The sequence below is a fragment of the Ochlerotatus camptorhynchus genome, unplaced genomic scaffold (assembly GCF_037179485.1).
Source record: "Ochlerotatus camptorhynchus isolate MF236.1 unplaced genomic scaffold, CSIRO-AGI_Acam_v1.1 ptg000417l, whole genome shotgun sequence".
Classification (NCBI taxonomy): Eukaryota; Metazoa; Arthropoda; class Insecta; order Diptera; family Culicidae; genus Ochlerotatus; species Ochlerotatus camptorhynchus.
In genome coordinates, this window is record NW_027040903.1 from 1,083,216 (window position 1) to 1,099,833 (window position 16,618).

At 44.4% G+C, this 16,618-nt stretch overlaps 2 protein-coding genes across 2 annotated transcripts in view; both read left to right on the forward strand.

Moving 5' to 3' along the window:
• LOC135711071 (UPF0547 protein C16orf87 homolog) overlaps positions 1 to 16,618 on the forward strand; it is a 145,690-nt gene that overhangs the window by 104,290 nt on the left and 24,782 nt on the right. The gene's annotated exons all lie outside the window — the stretch shown is intronic.
• GluProRS (Glutamyl-prolyl-tRNA synthetase) lies at positions 1,035 to 16,486 on the forward strand. The gene is made up of 7 exons (XM_065233801.1): positions 1,035 to 1,200; positions 1,270 to 2,667; positions 2,728 to 3,242; positions 3,301 to 3,525; positions 4,170 to 5,795; positions 5,853 to 5,970; positions 15,246 to 16,486. Exons 1-7 carry the CDS (start codon positions 1,155 to 1,157, stop codon positions 16,217 to 16,219), a joined length of 4,902 nt encoding a protein of 1,633 aa, XP_065089873.1. The 5' UTR covers positions 1,035 to 1,154; the 3' UTR covers positions 16,220 to 16,486.

Below are 16,618 nucleotides of genomic sequence, written 5' to 3' on the forward strand. Positions count from 1 at the left end.
AATTGACAGTTTAGAGTTTTACAATTCGTGGTCGGTAAAACAAGGTGGCTATTCTGCTGACCAGTCGGTAAAAAAATAAAGACTACTTTGTGCACAGTAATTATTTTTACTGACTTTTCGTGAAATCACGAAAATTTGGAAAATAACGACTTTCTCAGTAAATAAATATTCTGTGTACAGTATTTTGCATCAAACGATACCGAAGTTCAGTTTGTGTTTTACAGAACATCGGTTATTCACCTGATTTAAACTGAATTTTCAGTAAATCTTTCGTTTTACCGTTTAAGCCCAGTACAAAAAAATACCGAACAACTAAATGCTGGATTAGTGTGTAGCATTGGTGCTCAGCACGGAAAACAAATCAAGGAAAAAAATCTAGAAATTTGTTTCGCTTAGCTCTAGCAATGCAATGAGAAAATAGATGTAGAGAATCGATCATCGCGTATACGCCCTTATGCCTGATCACTGTCGAATTATTTACAAGGGCGGGTGGGGGGAGGGAGGTGGCTGTCAAATACGAACAATCTTCGCCTACCTCGCATAATTGGTTCTTAACGTAAGCAATTGCTTAAGCCATAAGAAACCTACAAGGATGTCTACATCAAAGCAGCCGGACATTCTTGATCGGGATTTAATCCGAGGATAATACCGGTGCACCATGAATGAGTTAAGCCACTTCAAGCTGAACATTGCATTAGGTCCTAAGTAACATCTACAGATTCTCTTCGTCGATTTTCTCTTTATATCTCCATGGCCATTTTAAGACATTCACAGGTATTTTCAGTACACAGGTTGGTATCCTCGAGGATAATACCGGTGCACCATGAATGAGTTAAGCCACTAAGTATGGAAGAAAAGTCTTTTCTTCAAAATGTGAATTTTTTTACCCATTAATGGGCTCTTTCAAGTTAGCGTGAAAAGAGTGTCGATGAAGAGAATCTACCAATGTTACTTAGGACATAATGCATTGTTCAGCTTGAAAATGTGCAGCAAAACTGTCAAAATTTTCACTTTCGTCCTTAAAGGTTCATCTTTGGTGACACGTTTCTGCGGTTTCTGCCTAGAGCTGGTAAATTTTGTATCGGCTGCAGGTTTTACACGGGAAAATCGGTTCATATCTGGAAATACGCTCAATTGCTTGACGCAACCGGCAAATGATGGCTACTAAGTTGGTTACTAGCTACAACGAACCTGCAATCGGTAGGTTATTCTCCATAATATGAATTTTATTAGGTTACAAAAAAGTCCTAAAATGGATAATACTTTTAGGTGGTTTGATTGCGGCCGAGCTGATCAAAAGTACGAATCCCATTGGAATTAGCTGGGGAAATGAAACATCGATCACCTTTTCCAATCGCACGCTGGTTTGTGTGACAAACAACGATGTTTTGCGATCGCTGGCACGGGATGCTCCCAAGTATCAGTTGTACGGGAAGACACCGATCGAGCGAACGCAGATTGATCATTGGCTCACCTATACCCTTTCGGTGGAGAAAGATCCGGCGGATGAGCTGAAGTATCTCAACAAATGTTTGGCACCGTTGACGTACCTGGTTGCGAATCATCTGACGATTGCTGATCTGGCCGTTTACAATCAGTTGTACGGCAGTTTCGAGGAACTAAAAGCTATAGGTATTCCAGTGCATGTCGAGCGCTGGTACAATTTGATCTCTGCCCAAGAAGCCGTGATAAATGTGTTGAAGAATTTACCCAAGGAAGCCAAGCTGACAAAGAGAATGCAACGTGGAGGAAGTGCTGATAAATCATCCGATCGAAAGCAGGAAGGAAAGTTCGTCGATCTACCGGGTGCTGAAATGGGGAAGGTCGTTGTGCGTTTCCCGCCGGAAGCTTCCGGTTACTTACATATCGGGCACGCCAAGGCGGCCCTTCTGAATCAATACTACCAGCAAGCATTCCAGGGTAAACTGATCATGAGATTCGACGATACGAATCCCGCCAAGGAGAATGTTCACTTTGAAAAAGTAATTCTGGAAGATTTGGAAATGCTGCAAATTAAGCCGGATTTGTTTACGCACACTTCTCAGTATTTTGATTTAATGTTGGACTACTGCGAGCGGTTGATGAAGGAAGGGAAGGCTTACGTTGACAATACCGAGCCGGAGCAGATGAAGAAGGAACGTGAGGAAAGGATTGAATCCAATAATCGAAGCAATTCGGTCGAAAAGAATCTGCAGATGTGGAAGGAAATGGTGAACGGAACGGCGCTCGGTCAAAAATGTTGCGTGAGAGCTAAGATTGACATGGCATCTCCGAATGGATGCATGCGTGATCCAACAATTTACCGATGCAAGAACGAACCTCATCCACGCACCGGAACCCATTACAAAGTTTATCCGACGTATGACTTTGCCTGTCCGATCGTTGATGCAATTGAAGACGTGACGCACACGCTGCGAACAATGGAATATCATGACCGAGATGATCAGTTCTATTGGTTCATTGAGGCGCTGGGATTGCGTCGTCCGTATATTTGGGAGTACAGCCGACTGAACATGACCAATACGGTTCTATCAAAGCGAAAATTGACGTGGTTTGTGGATAGTGGCCTCGTTGATGGATGGGACGATCCACGTTTCCCTACGGTTCGGGGTATTCTTCGTCGTGGCATGACCGTCGAGGGATTGAAGGAGTTTATCATTGCACAAGGTGGAGTATAGATAAAATCGTTTTGGAATTTAACTTGAACCAAAGTAAATATGCTTTCAGGATCGAGTAAATCCGTCGTATTTATGGAGTGGGACAAAATCTGGGCTTTCAACAAGAAGGTCATTGATCCGATTGCTCCACGCTACACGGCTTTGGAGAATGAAAACCGTGTGGTGGTGAATGTTGAAGGCGCCAAATTAGAGGCCGTACAAGTTCCAGTACATCCCAAGAATGCCGATATCGGAACGAAAACGGTATGGCTTGGTCCCCGTGTACTGATCGATTACGCCGACGCAGTTGAATTGAAGGAAGGCGAGAATGCTACCTTCATCAATTGGGGCAATTTGATGATTAGGAAAGTTCATAAGGATGCCAGTGGTAAGGTCACTTCGGTGGATGCCACTTTAAACTTGGACAATAAAGACTTTAAGAAGACGCTCAAGTTGACATGGCTTTGCGAGCAGGACGCTTCGGAATATCCGCCAACGTTCTGCGTGTACTTTGATCACATCATTAACAAAGCGGTTCTTGGCAGAGAAGAGGACTTCAAAACCTTCATTGGTCATCAAACGAGGGTAAGATGGTAAGCAAATTGTTGGCATGTAAGTATCTAATCCTTTTGATTAAACTCAGACTGAGGTGCCAATGTTGGGTGATCCTGAGCTGAAGAAGCTCAAGAAGGGCGATATCATTCAACTTCAGCGTCGCGGTTTCTTCAAGGTAGACCAAGCGTTCAAGCCGGCCAGTGAGTTTAGTGCCGTTGAAACGCCCGTTGTGCTGTTTTCCATCCCCGATGGTCACGCCAAGGAACAGCCGACCGCGGGTGCTCCGAAGAAGGCCACCACTGAAAATGCGAAGGTAAGTTTGCTCAATGATTTTGGTTTTAAAAGAATAGGTGACATACTTTTACTGTATGATAACATTGGTACACTGCCACTAGTATGTCGCATGCGGAAAAATTAAATTACATATCAATGGTTAGGATTGATCGCAATGCGATTCAGTGTGCCCGCCGCGCAGATGGTTTCCCTGAAGTCTACACTGAAAACGCATCTCACTCAGAGGGTGAGTCATTTTTACTCATTCGTATGATTTTTTTTTTCTAAAAGCAAGTTGAGTGACCTACGAAATTTATTTATACTAATGAGTAAAAGTGACTCACTCTTTGAGTTAGTTTCGTTTTCAGTGTACTCGTTCTACACGATTTGATTCAAAGCTTTGAAAGTTTAAATCGAAGAGAGGCAGGCAGAATAACAAAAGTCGAGTGAACAAGCACGCCTCCCTCCAGCCCCTGTAAGTACGTTAAGCTACGCCTGAGTCGCTTACGCGTCAAGTGAAAGGGAATGAACTTTGCCACATTTTAAGTTTTGCTTCCATCAGTAAAATATTGTGCTCCGTTCGAACGTGATTACTTTGGAGTTTATTTCTTATTTATTGCATCATTGTGTACGAATTTTATCTTATCGATACCGTTTTCAATTGTAACGATTTCATTCTTTCAGAAACAGGCGAATTCTACCAGCGGAACAGCACCCAAGTCGACACCGAACTCTGCTGCTAAAATTAACGATCAAATTGTACAACAGGGCGATAAAGTAAGAAAGCTCAAGACTGACAAAGCTGCCAAACCGGAGGTTGAAGCCGCTGTGAAGGCTCTGCTGGAACTGAAGACCAAGTTCAAGGAAGCAACCGGTCAGGATTGGAAACCAGGTGTAGCTGTTCCGGCTCCAGCTGTGACAGCACCACCCAATACAGGCACCTCGGTCGAAACCCTCAACGGCAAGATTGTCGAACAAGGTAACTTGATCCGCGATTTGAAGACGAAGAAAGCAGCCAAGGCCGACGTTGAAGCAGCGGTGAAAGTATTACTAGATCTTAAAGCACAGTATAAAGCTGCCAGCGGCAAAAACTGGACACCAGAGGCAGCCCCAGCACCAGCACCAGCACCCACACCCGCATCCGTCAAAAAGGAATCCAATCCTGCTTCTGCCGACATCAGCGACAAAATTGTTAAGCAAGGTGATATAGTACGGGATTTGAAATCGAAGAAGGCAAACAAAGCTGAAATTGATGTGCAGGTTAAGTTACTGCTAGATTTGAAGGCCTTATACAAGGCAACTATGCATAAGGATTGGAAACCAGAATGTGCTCCACTGACTGAATCGAAAAGAAGTGCACCTGCGCCATCCGGAAACGCAGAAACTGACCTGTTGGAGAAAATTGCCGCGCAAGGTGACAAAATTCGCACGCTGAAAACGAACAAGGCCGACAAAGCTGCTGTGGACGGTGAAGTGAAGGCACTACTGCAGCTGAAAGCCGATTATAAGACGCTAACTGGTAAGGACTGGAAACCAGGCACTGTCGCGCCAGCATCGATTGCTAAGAAGGACAAAGAAAATATGACACCGACAAATAATGAGAAATCCGGTTCGGAAAAGGACGCCCTGACTGCCAAGGTCAACGCCCAAGGTGAAGCGGTTCGAAATCTGAAATCGTCTGGTGCCTCCAAGGAACAAGTCGATGCAGCTGTGAAAGCATTGCTCGACTTGAAGGCCGAATATAAAAAGTTAACCGGAACTGATTTCCCAGTTGCGGGACGCACTCCGAAGCCAGTAACGGCCAAGAAAGAAGCAAAAAAAGTAGACAAACCAATGGCCAAGCACGAACCCGCCAAGCCGAAAGATGATGGCAGCGGACCGAAGAAGCAAACCCGGCTCGGTTTGGAAGCTACCAAGGAGGGCAATCTGCCCGATTGGTACTCGCAAGTTATTACCAAGGGAGAAATGATCGAATACTACGACGTGTCCGGGTGCTACATTCTGCGCCATTGGTCATTTGCCATTTGGAAGTCGATCAAGGCTTGGTTTGATGCGGAGATTACCAAAATGGGGGTCAAAGAGTGCTACTTTCCCATTTTTGTCTCGCGAGCTGCATTGGAACGGGAAAAGGCGCACATTGCCGACTTTGCTCCGGAGGTGGCCTGGGTCACCAAGAGTGGAGAATCGGATCTGGCCGAACCAATCGCTGTGCGCCCTACGTCAGAAACGGTTATGTACCCGGCGTACGCCAAGTGGATTCAGTCCTATCGTGATTTGCCGATCAAGTTGAACCAGTGGAACAATGTTGTGGTATGTGTTGAACGGTTTGTGGGAAGGAGGTGTTGATTACGTTGATTTTTTTTACAGAGGTGGGAATTTAAACACCCGCAGCCATTCCTGCGTACTCGTGAATTCCTATGGCAAGAAGGACACACCGCATTTGCCGGTAAATCCGAAGCTGAAGAGGAAGTGCTGCAGATTCTAGGTGAGTTAGTTGTTGCGGAGTAAGCGTACAGGCTAGTGGTGCACCGAATATTCGGCCACAATAGTGTTTGGCACGCCATGGCGGCCACTTGTTAGGTGGTAAATGGCCGAATATCAGTATTACAAGTAGGTACGGGTGACTGCCTCTCACTCCAAAGGTTCTGAGTTCCTTCGGGGCCGTTGGTCCTCGGTCGATTAGTTGATGGGTCGATAGGTAGGGTCCAGGAGTGGAAGCTGCCTCCCTGGCGTCGGTAGCATTGGTACTCAATACGGAAATCAAGATCGACGAAACACAAATCAAGGGAAAAAGTAGCTTCTTTCATCTATCTGTGAGCTGAAAATAGCTGGGGATGAACCTTATACAAGTTTGGGAAACTTTGTTGAAGTTATGAAAACGTTGGTTAATTTTAAGAGACTTCATAAAAGTTCTTCTAACTTCAGGGCACTTCTTAAAACTTAAAATAATTTCTTAAGACTTAGTAGAAGTCAAACGTCAATTCCCGTGCCTTCAACTCACCTCAAACATCTGCCAGTCGGCAACATGGAGCCATCACAGTCAACTGCTCTCCGGAACGCATTCTTGCCGTTTGCCCTGAGGAAGCCCCTATTCCGCTTATCACAGTCGAGCCCCTCCTGCCAGCGGCCAGCAGTTGTCCTGGCCCTGCGTTTAAGATGGAAGAAGGGGTCTTCCACATTCCTGTTATTGGCAAGTAGGATCAACCGACGAATATATTATCGCCTGAAAATATCTTGGTTTCCAGCGGCCTGAACCTTCCATTGTTCCCGAACAGCGGAGGTCGGACATAACGATTTACTATCAGAACGTTGGTGGTATGAACGGCCTCGTGGAAGATTATCATCTGGCCGTCATAGATCACTGCTACGACATTTTAGTTTTGACCGAAACATGGCTCAATTATCGAACCATTTCAAACTATGTCTTTGGTGCTGGCTACGAAATATTTCGTTGCGATCGAAACACGAATAATAGTAGGAAAACTACTGGGGGAGGCGTAGAGCAGAAGTTATCGAGGACGATTCCTGGAACACGGTTGAACAAGTGTGGGTGGCTATTCAACTTGGTGATCGTCAATTGCTTCTCTGTGCCGTGTACATCCCTCCAGATCGAACCCGTGACTTGGAGCTTATTGACGCACATTGTCGATCCGTCTTGGTCGCTTCAGACAAAGCAGGCTCTTCCGATGAAGTTATTGTTTGTTAGTGCTCGTGATACAGCTCCTTTCCTCTCCACGGCAGCCTAACCTTTAGTCAAGGAAGTGCATCATCACCCTGCTTTACTTATCATGATCGAAAATAATATTGTCCATGATTTTACCAGCACTCCAAACGCTGTGTCATATGACTTTTGTAGAGCTGGCCATCGCAGTATTGTCCATGTGCTGTCTAACCTAGATGGGGAGCATATTCTAGATTCTGTAGACGTCAACATTGCAGCCCAAACCCTTTTCTCACGTCTTGGCACATGTCATTGACAGACACGTTTCCAAAAAGATCACCCATATCGACTCTCGCGTCCCGTGGATGACGAAAGATCTTCGCTCGTTGAAAAGAACTAAGACGGCTGCTCTCAGAAGATTTACTAAACTCCGCACACTGCCGCTGGAATGCTACTATGTCAGACTCAACCACGAGTATAAGCGGTTAAGTCGTCTCTGTTTTCAACGCTATCAAAGGAGGATTCAACGACGGCTAAAATCACACCCGAAATCCTTCTGGAACTTCGTAAATGAGCAACGCAGGGAAGTCGGCTTACCCTCTTCCATGATTTTTAACGGTGAAACTGCTGGCAATCAGCAAGACATTTGCAACCTGTTCTCAGCCAAATTTGCTAGAGTGTTTGAAGAGGAGCAACTCTCCGCTAATCTCATTACTTTCGCGGCCAGTAATGTTCCTTTGGTCAACCAAACGCTCAGCATTAGAGCAGCATCTAAACTTCAGACTTCAGCTAAGGCTGAACCCGATGGTGTTCCGTCGATTATTCTTAAAAAGAACATCACTTGTCTTTTAGATCCAATGCGCCGCATATTCCAGCTCTCTCTTTCCAGCGGCATCTCTCCGTCTTGCTGGAAGACTGCGGATATGTTTCAAGCAAACGCGACGTAAACAACTACCGGGGAATCACGTCGCTGAGTGCTGTAACAAAACTTTTTGAATTGGTTGTCATAGAGTCCCTACATGCGCATTGCAAGCAATATCTAAGTATAGATCAACACGGATTAATAACTGGGCGTTCCACAACTACGAACCTGCTGTGCCTAACGTCTTACATCACATACAGCTTGATTGCTCGGACCCAAACGATCTTACAGATCACACAGATCTTACGGCAGCCTTCGATAAGCTAAACCACGAAATTGCTATCGCTAAGCTTGATAGGCTAGGGATCGGTGGAAATCTTTTGAAATGGTTTCGTTCATACCTCACGGAGCGCCAACTGACAGTAACTTTGTGTACTTGTCGCTCAGCAAGCTTCTGCGCAAAGTCCGGTATACCTCAGGGTAGCCATCTGGGACCATTGGTATTTCTCCTTTACTTCGACGACGTTCACCATGTTATAACAGGGCCACGATTATCGTTTGCAGACGATTTGAAAGTTTTTCTACGCATCCACTCACTCGCCGACTGCCGTTCTTTCCAAAATCAGATTGACATCTTTGCTGACTGGTGTAGTCTAAACCGACTGGTGGTCAACCAAGCTAAGTGTACAGTTATTACTTTCTCACGCAAGAAACAACCGATTATTTTCAACTACAAACTACTAGACACGAGTATCGAACGGTGGATTGCGTGAAAGACTTAGGCGTTTTTCTAGACTCAAAACTGACATACTCACACCATCCCCCTTATTCTGCGAGTCACGTGACTCTCTGTCACCGGTGAGGTGACAATTGTCACCTCGTGTGAGGTGACTCACCGGTGAGAGAGAGTCACGTGACTCGCAGAATAGGGGGGCATATATCGTATGTCGTTGACAAAGCGTCCAGAACTCTTGGCTTTGTCTTCAAGATTACTAAGAACTTCACAGACATTTAGTGCTTGAAATCGCTCTATTGCTCTCTCGTGCGATCTACGTTGGAATACTGCTCTGCAGTCTGGAGCCCGAACTACAATAATGGGACCGAGCGAATTGAATATGTGCAACGACGTTTTCTTCGCTTCGCGCTCTGTAACCTGCCTTGGAGATACCCACTTCGTCTTCCAAGCTACGAGAATCGCTGCCAATTGATCAATGTCGAGCCTTTACGTATCCGAAGAGATGTTTTCAGAGCCTTGTGAACATTAATGTTCAACCTCGATCACTACGCAATAGTCTTATGCTGAGACTTCCACTTCTTCGAACTAATTATAACTTATGGAGCGCTATTTACGGCTTGCAGCGAGTGTTCAACCCAGTAGCGTCGATGTTCGATTTCCACTTTACACGGAATATGCTTCGCCGAAGATTCTCCACCGACAAACCGACATGACACTTAATTCTCGACTTAATTCTAACTTATGCCCGAAAATCGTAAACGGCCGATTTAAATGTGCAGTAATCCGAACTGTCAAAACCATAGTAGTTTTTGATCTAGATAAAAATAATTTGTCCAGAATAGATCAAACACGGACCAATTCATAACTTTTGCAAGCGGGTTCATGGCTTAGCTAAATATTTCCGGCGAACACGGAGCCTCGCACGGAGCCAGATGTCTGTAGCATGCTTTGGTTAGAAATTTTATTCTTTTGGTATGGTCATTCATGCCGGTTTGTCGGTGTTAAGTGTAAAATTTAAGACTTATACATTTTTAGTAACTTGACAATGCTTTCCTAGTTATTTTCGTTTGTAACTGTAGTATATGTAGTCTGTATAATCTGTACTTTTTTACAACACATCATTGGGACTATTTCTAGTCTGTTGATGCAAACATAACAAATGAACAAATAAACAAATTACGTAGCAATTCGAGGAACTTCGTAAAACTTCATAGAAGTACAGGGATTTTTTTTTTAATTCAAGACACTTCGTAGGAGTTCAGCAAAAAATTCTAGAAGCTCAGTGAACTTCAAAGAAGCTCTGGAACTTTCGCAGCAACTCAGGGAGTGTTGTAGAAATTCAGCATACTTCTTAGAACTTCAGGGTTTGATTGGGAAAATATGGGAGCTTAGTTTGAATATTACTGTGCAATTCCGGAGAACTTCGTAATTGCTTTTGAAAACAAACACGTCAATCACCGATTGCTCGCTAATTAAAGCTCCATCTCGAAAACTAGCAACACAAACAGGTAGAGGAATGACTCTTCTATCATTTGGTATAGTTTGTTTGCGATATTGAGCTTTTATTCGCGAGCAATCGGCGATTGACGTGTTTGTTTACAAAAGTAATTACGCCCAAATCTCAAAGTTCTCCGGAATTATTTTTTGTCAAAATGCGCCGTACTCAATTTGTCTCAAAAAAAAGCTAAAACGGATCACAATTTTAAGTGAGCAGTAAATTTATTGTTTCATTTAAATTGTGATGTATTGTTGACAAAGGAGTTATTTGCTTGATAGGTCAAATTGATAGGATAGAGCTACCCGGATAAGCGCGAACCATAAATTGACCTTACCTAAAATGGTTAAAATAGTTTATAATCCCTGCTAAACTTTAACTGAAATGGTTATGGAACTTTACATGAACGTTTAATGATAAAGTTTTAACCTTAAGTATTATAGTTTTTTGGAAGTGGACCTTACAAATAATGGGTTGTTAAGAACCATTACCATTCAAAATTCTTGTTTTCTCCATACATTTTCGGAAAGAAAACTATACTAAAACCTTTTAACTTATGGTTTGAGAACATTAATGGTAATGGTGATGATAACCAGTAAGGTCCATGAATGGTTTTGTAACATCGATCAACTTTATGTGGAATATATCGCGAATTGGTTGCCTGTAAATTACTGATTACCAATTCACGATATATTTCACGTAAAGTTGAGCGATAATACAAAACCATTAATGGACCTTACTGACTACCATAACCATAACCATTAATGTTCTCAAACCATAAGTAAAAACGTTCTAATATAGTTCTCTTTCCGAAAATCTATGGAGAAAACCGAGGGGGGCGACACATCTAAATCTCAAGTTTAGATGGTCAAAAAATCTCACACTAGCGTATCAATCTTCGAACAATCTTCTTTCATTTGTCGCATCTACTTGCATCGCTCATCAATTTTTTGCAGAAAATCTTTAGAATCGTCATCAATCTTCTTTCTATATACTCAACGCGTGCGCAGCTAGCCACAGCAAAACACAATCTTTTTTGCATCGTAGATAGAGTCGTCCCCCTCGGAGAAAACAAGAATTTGGAATGGTAATGGTTCTTAACAACCCATTATTTGTAAGGTCCGCTTCCAAAAAACCATAATACATAAGGTTAAAACTTTATCACACAAACCTTCATGTAAAGTTCCATAACCATTTCAGTTGAAGTTTAGCAGGGATTATAAACAATTTATAACCATTATCGGTAAGGTCATGTGATGGTTCGCGTTTATGAGGGTAGTTAAACCTTAATAATGAAGTTTTCAGAGATTGTTGTTGTACAGTCCTCTTCGGGGGTTTTATTTCGCTGACCAAATCCGCAGTACGTCCACTCTTCACGACTATTTGTATATCAATCCCCCTCATTGATGCTCGGTTTCTAATACTCACCAGTCTGGTACTTGGTAAGGCAACATTAACACATTCATACTTATTAGGGTTGTATCCAGGGGTTCATATCGTACATCATAACTCTATTTATTTGTCTGCATCAACAGGCTGTGCCCCAATGATGATTTAAGTAACTTATATAGGTAAATCAAAAAATAAAAACTAAGCATAAAATACATAAATAAAACACACAATCATTCACGGTTAACTGTGCCAGAAAAGAACGATGAGAAGTATCTTCGTAGCAGCTGTCGAGGCATATGGAAATCGAAGATGCCCGAGACTCGATTGCATACTCGTTGCAGCCCACCTATTGCACCGTTCATGCCATAGTTTGTGCGCTGAAGTGGCAATCTCAGCATAACGTTGTTACGTAGCGCACGGGGTTGGACGTTAATGTTGACTTGCCCCAAGATTACACTGCAATCAATTCTACCTTGTTAAGTGTCCGCAATGAACAGGGCCCTAGAGGTGTCTCTTCTAGTTCGGAGAGGCTCCAGATCAATCAGCTGGCAACGACTTTCATAGCTGGGCAGATGAAATGGGTCTCTCCAAGGCAGCTTCCGCAGTGCGAATCGAAGAAAACGGCGTTGAACGGACCGAACTCTCTCAGCACCATTGTTGTTGTTTGGACTCCAGACCACAGAACAATATTCCAGAATGGATCGCACCAAGGAACAGTACCAGTGACTTCAAACAGTAGATATCGGAGAAATTCTTTGCTATCCTGAAGATAAATCCCAGTTTCCTAGACGCCTTGTCGACAACGTACGAGATGTGCTGCTTGTACGTAAGTTGAGAATCCAGAATAACACCCAGATCTTTCACATGGTTCACACGGTCGATTACAGTGCCGATAAGTTTGTATTCAAATGTGATTGGTTCTTTCTTCCGAGTAAAAGTGATCACTGAACACTTAGTGGGGTTAACCACCATTCGGTTCAAATTACACCAGCTGGCAAAGGCTTCGAACTGACGTTGAAGGAAGTGACAGTCATCAATCGAGCGGATTCGTAGGTAGATTTTAAGATCGTCTGCATACGATAGTCGTGGGCCTTCGATGACCAAGTTCACGTCATTGAAGTAGAGTAAGAAAATCAAAGGTCCCAGGTGACTTCCTTGAGGTATTCCTGACGTAGCTAGATAGATATTGGATCGGTTGTCACCAATGGCAACCATCAGTTGCCGATCAGTGAGATATGAACGAAACCATCGCAAGAGGTTGCCGCTGACCCCAAGTCTATGCAACTTGGCAATCGCGATGGCATGGTTTAGCTTATCGAAGGCAGCTGACAAGTCGGTGTATATGACGTTTGTTTGAGTCCTCTCTGCCATGCTTTCCGTAAGATACGATGTCAAACACAGCAGATTTGTGGAAGTAGAACGACCGGAAGTGAAGCCGTGTTGATCACCACTTAGATACTGCTTACAATGAGAGAGTAGAGGCTCCATGATGACTAACTCGAATAACTTCGAAACTGCACTCAACGACGTAATTCCACGATAATTGTCCACATCCCGTTTGCTGCCCTTTTTGTGGATAGGAAACATATGTGCGAATTTCCAACAAGATGGAAATGTACCACTCGAGATGGACAATCGAAATAGGTGAAGCATGGGCATCAGCAAGCTGGCGATATGCTTTTTCAGTAATACGGATGGAACACGCCATCGGGTCCTGGATTGAAGGACGACTTGAGTTGTGATGCGGCAGTGGAAATCATCTCGACGTTGACATCCATCGCACCCAGTGTTTGACCGTACAGTGGAACATTACTAGCTGCTAGGGTAACGTCATCATAACTCTACAATCAGTTTCTCACGGCGTACGAGACGAACCAGCCCAAGGCTGAAAGTCTCGTTAATAAAGAAAACTAAACTTTAAAATAACAATGCAGCATCCTTTAGAAAGCGCATTACTGCTGCCAGTGTGGAGGTATCATCATCCAGCATGTCGCGTATGCTATTTGGAAGCCCGTGGAATTCCCGCAGGTTCTGATACTAAGGGCATACGCATAGAATGTGCTCGATTGAAGCTGGAGTTCTACAACCGACGTAAATTCTGTGGAACGGCGTTCCACCGAAATTGTGCGAGATCTTGGTGTGACCGGTCCTCAAACGCGACGCTATCTTCTGATCCCGCTGGTTGATCTGTTCTGTCCATTTCCTCGGCGTCCCTTTGCTCCGTCTGATGAAGAGGGAGCGGTTTTGGGCCCACTTTGCGTCCCAACTTTGCTTTTTTTTCCCGTACTTTGCTCACGATCCAGCGCTTGACATCGTGAAACGGTACTTCGTTGGTGTAGCGAGGGGTAGATGGTTCTGTCCAGCCAGAAAGTCAGCTTAAGAGTTGCCTGGTGCAGTGCCCCGGAACCCAGCAGAATACCGTGTTTGGTGGCGCGGACTTCATCGTCGTCTGTACCCAGGGATGAGTTGGGGCCTCGGATGTCAGGGCTTGTATGACGCTGTGTGAATCCGTGAGGACCACGATCGGTCGTTCCAAGGGCGTTGTAGCAGCAATAAAGATGGCAGCAGCTTCAGAAGAGAAGGCAGAAAATTGCCGCGGTAAGCTACAGCTGGTTGGTGCGATGTTTCCGGCTAGACCGATACCGACCCCGGCCCGAGAGCGAGATCCGTCAGTGTATCGGTGAGTGTGCGTGGAGTATTTTTCTCCTAACATTTCAGATACAGTCCTTTTCATGGCCACGGAATTGTCTCCGGCTTTGAACCTGTCCTTAATCCGGCTCTCAATTTTCGGTAATGGTGTTTGTCAGCATTTGTCTCCATGCCAGTGGACCCTGGCCACTGGTGGGAGATCTTCGTTGGCAGCCGTGCGGAGGAGTCTGTTCCCCTCGGCTTTGGTTGCGATAGCTGCGGTTATACGGAAGCGGATTGTTCGATCTATTCTGTCAGGAGATGGTCCGGATGAGATTCACTCGGCTGCGGCAATTTTTCTTGAATGTTGTTCAAAGTCAACGAAAACTCCCAGAACTCGGACGGTCTTCTTCAGCGGTATGGATTGGTCGTTGATTTTGATCGACGGTCTGGTAATTCTGTGTCGAGAAGGGCAGACATGGCACCTGATGCTTTTAGAGGCTGATAATTCAAAGCCTACTGAGTGGGCCCACCTTGCGACGGCGGAGACTGCCGCTTGGCCTCTCATCCTTGTACGTACTGGCGTTTGTTCGGTGGTGACGATGAAGATGTCGTCGGCGTAGACGAACACATGTTTTTCGGTAGTTGACGGAAGACTCCGTTCATCACCAACATCAGTTCCTCACGGCGTACTCGACGAACCAGCCCAAGGCTGAAAGTCTCGTTAATAAAGAAAACTAAACTAATTTCTCACGGTCTCATTTGGGCATAGGTACCTACCAGCAGCAGCATCTGGTAGAGGAAGTTTGCCCCATTGAAAAGCTTAGTTAGTTTGCGTGGGTATGTTGCGGTTTATGAAAAAAATAAAGTTAACATTTGGCACATTAGTCTTTTTCAGCCTGGTGCTCTAGATACAACAGATAAGAGAAGCATATCCGTACATCCAACTTTAACTAATAACTTTAACTTCTATCATTTTCTTCTAGATTTGTACGCCAAGGTGTACACCGATATGTTGGCCATTCCTGTCGTGAAAGGTCGCAAGACCGAGAAGGAAAAATTCGCCGGAGGTGACTATACTACCACGGTCGAGGCGTTCATTTCTGCTTCGGGCCGAGCGATCCAGGGTGCCACCAGTCACCATCTCGGTCAGAACTTCTCCAAAATGTTCGACATCGTGTTTGAGCATCCGGAAACGAAGGAAAAGGAGTATGTGTACCAGAACTCGTGGGGTATTACGACGCGTACGATCGGTGTGATGATCATGGTCCACGCCGATAACCAAGGTCTGGTACTTCCTCCGCGAGTTGCCTGTGTGCAGGCGATTATCGTTCCTTGCGGTATCACTGCCAACACTACTGATGACGAAAGGAAATCGCTGTACGAAAGCTGCAGAGAGTTGGAAGCCGAAATGGTGAAGGCCGGCGTTCGTTGCGAGGGAGATTATCGGGACAACTATTCCCCTGGCTGGAAGTACAATCATTGGGAGTTGAAGGGTGTTCCGATTCGTATCGAGCTGGGCTTCAAGGATTTGAAGAACAATCAGTTTGTGGCCGTTCGTCGTGATACCGGTGAAAAGATTACCATCAAACGAGATAAAGCTGCCAAGGATATTCCTTCTCTGTTGGAAACCATCCACGAAAGTATGTTCAACAAGGCCGACAAAGATCTGCATGATCATCTGAAGGTTACCAAGGTTTGGGATCAGTTTATTCAGTTCTTGGAGTTGAAAAACATCATTCTGGCACCGTTCTGTGGAGAAGGTTCGTGTGAAGAAAAGATCAAAGCGGATAGCGCTCGTGACGACGCGGAAGCTGATGCGGGTGCTCCGGCAATGGGTGCCAAGTCGCTCTGTATTCCGTTCGAACAACCGACTGCCATTGAGCAGAACGACAAGTGCGTTCATCCAGCATGTGGAAGAAGCGCAAAATGGTACACGCTTTTTGGCAGAAGCTACTAAAGAGGGATAGAGAGGTAAGTGACAATACACGTGTTTTCGGGATAATAATGTATTTAATCTCGCCAGAGTTGAATTTTAAACAGTTACTGTTTTCTTGACTGTCAACTTAATAACATAACTTCTACATATGTTGCTTGATTGAGAATCGAGGCATACGAACAGTTTCAAGCTGATGCTTGTATCTTACTAATAAACATAATTTGTGAAAGTGAACTTTAAATGGTAAAAAACTGTTTGCCTAGATCCGAAACGTCCGTCAATTAAATTAAAATAGGCGTGCTCCAGAATCATGTTCTACTGCTAGATTTTTAGCGATGGGCCCAATCTTAGATCCATAGGCCAACATTAGAGCTATTTCCCCTAATTGTTATTTTTTGAGTTTTTTCGTTTCATTACTGC

What these genes read in the sequence shown, in the direction of transcription:
- GluProRS (XM_065233801.1), top strand. Translation starts at nt 1,155, where the DNA reads ATGATGGCTACTAAGTTGGTTACTAGCTACAACGAACCTGCAATCG. An exon ending in TCATTGGTCATCAAACGAGG is followed by an intron (nt 3,243 to 3,300) that starts GTAAGATGGTAA and finishes GATTAAACTCAG; the next exon opens with ACTGAGGTGCCAATGTTGGG. An exon ending in CCACCACTGAAAATGCGAAG is followed by an intron (nt 3,526 to 4,169) that starts GTAAGTTTGCTC and finishes TCATTCTTTCAG; the next exon opens with AAACAGGCGAATTCTACCAG.